This window comes from Cebus imitator, unplaced genomic scaffold (assembly GCF_001604975.1).
Source record: "Cebus imitator isolate Cc_AM_T3 unplaced genomic scaffold, Cebus_imitator-1.0 Scaffold335, whole genome shotgun sequence".
Taxonomy (NCBI): Eukaryota; Metazoa; Chordata; class Mammalia; order Primates; family Cebidae; genus Cebus; species Cebus imitator.
In genome coordinates, this window is record NW_016107650.1 from 706,122 (window position 1) to 712,121 (window position 6,000).

At 44.9% G+C, this 6,000-nt stretch overlaps 1 protein-coding gene across 11 annotated transcripts in view; it reads left to right on the plus strand.

The window, feature by feature from the left end:
- CARMIL1 (capping protein regulator and myosin 1 linker 1) overlaps window positions 1-6,000 on the plus strand; it is a 351,508-nt gene that overhangs the window by 141,999 nt on the left and 203,509 nt on the right. For all 11 annotated transcript variants that reach the window (XM_017505212.2, XM_037730170.1, XM_037730172.1 and 8 more), the window contains one exon: window positions 5,286-5,336. In XM_017505212.2, the coding sequence (XP_017360701.1) occupies window positions 5,286-5,336 (51 nt within the window). The remainder of the gene's footprint in view (window positions 1-5,285; window positions 5,337-6,000) is intronic.

Consider the following 6,000-nt stretch of genomic DNA (forward strand, 5'->3'; position numbering starts at 1 on the left):
TGAAGGCAGAAATGATCATTAGATCCTTATGTAACCTATCATTACAAAATTGATCTTTACTCAAAAGGTGAGTCCATATGACCATTCTGGTTTCTTTTTTCCCCTTTTTGTTTTTTATTTTTCTTATTTTTAGAGATGAGGTCTTGCTGTGTCACCTAGGCTGGAGTGCTCACTGTAACCTCCAACTTGGGCTCCAGACCCTCCCGCCTCAGCCTCGTGAGTAGTTGGAACTGTAGGTGCGAGCCACCACGCCCAGCTCTCCGCTTGTTTTAAATATTCTGACCCTAGTTCATACCCTGTCAGTGGCCTCTAGAAAGCTCTTGTGGTGACTGTTCTGGAGAGGGCAGGTCACCTGACCCCCCACCCCGCTGGCTGGTAGTGGGAGAGTTATTCCCTCAAGTGCAACAGTTGTCAAAGGGAGGAATGGCCAGCTGCTTCCTTGTGCTAGTTATTGCTGTTGTATTTCAGTTGTTTGGGTGCATGTTTGAGATTAGCTTTTAAGACTTATTAATTAGATTCTCACGGGGGACCTTATAATCACTTAATTACCAGTGTGCTCATTGTGTAATGATGTCAAAAAGTATGTGATTCTTTTGGGTTCATATTTTGTTCAAGTTTTTCTGTGGCTGTGTTACAAATGAAATACTTTTCCAGAAGGCAGTCTTTCTTCTGTGATTGGTGTCTATTGTCTTGCAAAAGGAATAAATAAAGTGACTAGCTCTCAGTTGATTCTCATAGAGAAAAGCTGGGAATGGAGGGCAGAATGAAGGCAGGGGAGGAGGGCACCAGCGGAGGGAAAGGAGATGAAGCAAGTTGGGGCGGGGTATGGGGGACACTGGCAGCAATAGCAGAGAGAGGGGTCAGAGGAGGGGTGGGGATCCAGTGAAGGGAGGCACAGATGGACTGAGCGGTAACACACAGAATCACACAGACAGATACAGAACAGAGACGAGAGAGACATTCAGACAGAGACACAGAGACTAACAGAAGATAGTCTTCTGCATAGAAAGAGACAGAAGGAGACACTCAGACCAGTAGGGATTGGTCCTTTTCCTCATGATACCCAAACATCTCTCATTGTACTGCTGGTCCTTTTACCTATTTGCTTCTTTCTGGCTGTAAAGGCCCATGACTCTTCTATGTTTCCATGTGTGGGGGCTATTGAGGAATCTGGTTTTTGGAAAGGTGAGATTTGACAGCCAGTATAAATCATTAGGAACACCGTCTCTGGAGCCAGACCATGAGTCCCAACTCTGCCACCTCCTTGCTGGGTGACCTGCACAAATTACAGAATCTGTATGCGCCTTTTTCTTCATCTTAACATGGGGATGATAATAGTGTTTTCCTCATAGGGTGCTGTGAGGATTAAATGTGGTAACATACCCAAACCTATTAGAACAGTGTACCCAACAAATACTAGCAGTTATAACTATGTTTGTGAGAGGATCCTGGTTCCTTTGAAGGAAAGTTCACAGAGTTAAACATGTTTTTTGAATACTGAAGAGGCTACAAGTTCCTGTCTGTGGCTCTTGGCCTTGAACCTTATTGCTAACGTGAGGGGAAAGTAGAGAGTTAATAGACCGAGAGTGAGGAGTTGCAGCTTCTAGTTCCAGCTCTGCCACCAGCTAGCTGTGAGTCAACGAGTTTCCCTGGACCTGCTGTCAGGCGTAAACTCAGGGAATTTTAGGTCTTTGACCATGTGATGTTGGGACCTTTCTGCATGTGAGTTTTATGATATGTTGGTTATTTTACCTGTATGCAGAGGTTTTGTGGACCTAAGCTTTTTGGAAAGATTGCGGATTGATCATACCAGTACCCTGGAAGAGAGAGAAATGTGTGTGCTGCTTTGTAAATAATAAAAAGGGCGAAATGGTGAGAATAGGGGACTGGCTTCCTGTAGCCATGCATGTGATCATGGCTGTCAGTATTTTTGTCTTGTTTCTTTTTCTTTTCCACTATGGGGGAGGAGCAATATTTGAAAGAGGGGTCATATCCTGGGGCTGAACTGGAGTAGAAGGTGCTAGATGCACTGTGGAGCTTAGTTCAGGGAAGGTGAGTATTTCATCCTTTAAGATGAGGCCTAAGCTTGCATCCTGTTCCCCAGGCCTCGGCAAATGGCAGTGCAGGCCGAGCCTGTCTCTGGTGCTTTTTATCTCCCTTTCCAAATTCCTCGTCATTACCGGCATGCTTCTTTTGACAGTCTGCTGCCATTTATCCAACCCTGTGTGTCTCTTGCACGAAAATCATCTCTTGCCCTTTTGCAAAAGGCCTGCAAACTCTTCATTCCCTGAGTACTGCTGTATTAGCCAAAGATTAACCAGTGCTGATGACAGAAGAGTTCAGTTCTCCAGGGCATACTTGGATTTAAAGAGAGCATTTTAGAAACTAACTGTTGGAATGTTGAAAAAGGTACTCCGAGGTGTCTCCCAGTCATGGCTGCCCTGGGCTGTCCCTTCCTACCTTCACTGTAACTGATCTTCCAGGGGCTAGAACACAAGGAGGCAGGATTGGGTGGTAACATGTAAATATAGCCTGGTGGTTAAGAACATCAGTTTTGGCGTTAACAAAGCTGTGAGATTTAAATTATACTCTTCTTAAGTACCTTTTATCCCTGATGCTTTTATAAATGATATCTGCTCTAATTGAAAATGACCTTGAAGTGAGTTACATTGCTGAGTCTCAGTTTACTCATTTGTAAAATGGGAGTAGTGACATCAAATATAGTTGTTGTGAGGATTAAGTATGTCACTGTACTCAAGGTGTTCACCTATTCATGGCACGCAGAAAATGCTCAACAACGGGTAGCAACGACTCAGGGACAGCTTTATGGCCTGCAGCCTGTACAGTTGCACAGGGCACATCTGACGGGGGCTGGAGCACAAGGGTCCTAGCGCTAACCTTAACCCTAACGCTGACCCTAACCTGCCAGGGGCTGGAGCACGGGGAGGCACGATTGAGTAGTAACGTGTAGATTTAGTGCAGTGGTTCCGGACACAGGCTTTGGCGTCAACAGGTGGATGCAGCCAGAATCTGAATGTAAGAATTTCTGATTCCAAAATTCAAGCTAGTAGATTGACCGATAGTTCCAGTTTCACGAGATGCAGGATTCATAGCCCTTAAACTGGAAACATCTTGAGCAAACAGAAAGAGTTGAACACCCTACAGCAGGCTGCCATGCCTCCCGCTCCAAGCATGTGAATTCTGTTTCTCCCATAAATTGACCTTGAAGTGAGTTACATCACTTCCCTACACTGGGTTAATACCTTACTGTTACCATCTTGAAATTCTTAATCGTAGTTGAACAATGTCCCTACAAATTATGCAGCCAGTCCTGCTACTACCTGGCTACACTTGACCTCCACGCACTCATCCTGGACATACTTCGTCCCTTCCCTTTCCTTTCTCCTGCCTGTTGCTGTGTCCCATTCCCTTGCCCCCAAGGCCTTAGAAGGGTATAAAAATAAGGATAAATTCCTCAGGAAAATCTGTGATTTGGTTCACGGCATATGGAATATTCAAAGATAGACATCACCTGTTGCCTACACTTCTATGAGACTGACACGCTGCCGTGGCATTGAGAAGGCCCTTGCTGCCTAAACTTTTAGAAGTCATTTAGAAGTGCTTTCCAGAGCACACCATAAAATCAAGTCGTGAAAATGATACCAGGTAAAAACTGATCCTGCAAATAACTGTGACGGTGGCGTTTGGGTGAAAGGTCTGGAAATGGGCTGTGTCTTCTCCTTCAACTTCCCGCCTGCTCTTACCACACTCTCCCAGTGTCAGGTCACTTCTCTTTTCATCTGGCTTAAATACTTCTGGCTTGAGTTATCCCCTACAGTGATGAGATGTGATTATTGAAAGAAGGATTTTATAGAAAATGTACTGTTGCTATTCGAAGTTTGGAGACTTGGGAAGGGCCTAAAGCAGGCCACAGGGGCATAGCCTTGATTCACTTTCTGTACCCACATTAGCCGTTCGAGCCCTGGGTTGTGTCTGGGTAAAGCTGTTTGACAAGTCCTTTAACAACCCGAGGTCCCAGGGTTGTTGACTTTCTACAGTTTTGCTCTAATCTAGCTTTCTTAAACTAGCACGTAAGCATAACTTGCTAAATACAGGCTTAGTGACAAGGAAGCTATTTGGAAAATGAAAAAAGGGCAGCTCTCCCATCAGGACTTGAGAAACCTTGGAGTTTTCTTTATTTTTTTTTTTTTCTTCTTCCCTTGTTGAGACAAAGTCTCACTCTGTCGCCCAGGCGGGAGTGCAGTGGCGCAATCTCTGCTCACCCGCGACCTCCACCTCCTGGGTCCAAGCGATTCTTCTACCTTGGCCTCCCAAGTAGTTGGGACCACAGGCGCGTGCCACCATGCCCAGCTAATTTTTTGTATTTTTAGTATAGGCGGGGTTTCACGGTGTTAGCCAGGATGGTCTCTATTTCCTGACCTCTTGATCCGCCTACCTCTGCCTCCCAAAGTGCTGGGATTACAGGCGTGAGCCACTGCACCCAGCCCCAGAGTTTTCTTTCTTTCTTGAAAAGGCTCATGAGGCCTGCCTGAATCTCAAAGTTGCAGAGTGGAAAGTTTTGCAGTAAGCCTTGTGGATGTACGATCCTGGCTCAAGATCTGAACTTCTAGCTCAGCCCCTTTGTATTCACATAGGCCTCTGCGAGGTAAACGGAACCTATAGGCATATGGGACCCCACAGGCTGTATGTATGTTCTTAGCTGAGTGTCAAAACGGAAATTTCCATAAATGTTCTAAGACTGAGAGAGGGACAGCTGAGAAGCAAAGTTAGGGATGAGTTTTTGGAAGCTTAGCCTCATTTCGCTCTATGCATTATTTAAATGTTAGCTACAGTACAAAGAATGGAAAGCGAGAGGGCACATGTGGGTGGTGGTTGTAATTTGGGAAGTGCAAATGAGTACTTAGTTCTTGTTTTTTTAATTGAATTAACTGTTGATATAGTGAGACTTGTGACTCTGTATTATCACAGAGGCCTGTTTTACTTAATCTGAATAAGCTGTTGGGTTTTTGGGCCGCTGACTGACTTCCCCTCTAGAGATTTCACCTGTAATTTGTTCTAAAAGAACTTTGATACAGGGACTCTTTAAGTTAAAACTCATTTTATGAGACCAAGAAGCTGTCCCAGATCTTAATTCTTCTTACATGACAGGAGCCAAGCGTGTGGCCTTCTGCAGCTTTGGTATCATTAAACGCCCGTAGAAGCACCAAAGCCCTCTGGCCCCACTTGTTGGTACTTACACTGATGCTGCTGCTTCTGTCTTACAGGTGCTTACATCATGCCGAGCCTTCCTGGTAACAGCGCGGATCCCCACCAAGGTAAGTGTGGATGAAGTCCTCCTTTGCGCACTCACACACACACACACTGGTGCATTCTTACATGTGTGCACGCACAGACACTCATATACTGCAACACAACACACACGTACCTCACTTACATAGACTTCTGATTTAAGCTGTTTTCAGATTTCTCTTAGCACTCTCAAGTTTTCCTTCCGTCTTCCCAGAAGCACCTAAAGGTTGTAACGACAAACATTTTTTTCCTCCTTTGTTCCTTCTCTTTTCTGTAAAGGCATCCCAAGAAAATCAGTCAAGGATTTTCTGCTCTATGTCCCCGAGGCTCCATGTCCCAGTTATTTTTCTCTTTCGACTGGGGCTTGATTTCCACTTTGTTCAAGTCTGCTTCTTTTTTTTTTTTTTTTTTTTTTTTTTTTTTTATTTTTTTTTTTTTTTTTTTTTTTTTTTTTTTTTGAGACAGTCTCATTCTGTCGCCAGGCGCCAGGCTGGAGTGCAGTGGCACAATCTCGGCTCACTACAACCTCCACCTCCCGGGTTCAAGCAATTCTCCTGCCTCAGCCTCCTGAGTAACTGGGATTACAGGTGCGCACCACCACGCCCAGCTAATTTTTGTATTTTTTAGTAGAGACGGGGTTTCACCATGTTGGTCAGGATGGTCTCGATCTCTTGACCTCATGATCCGCCC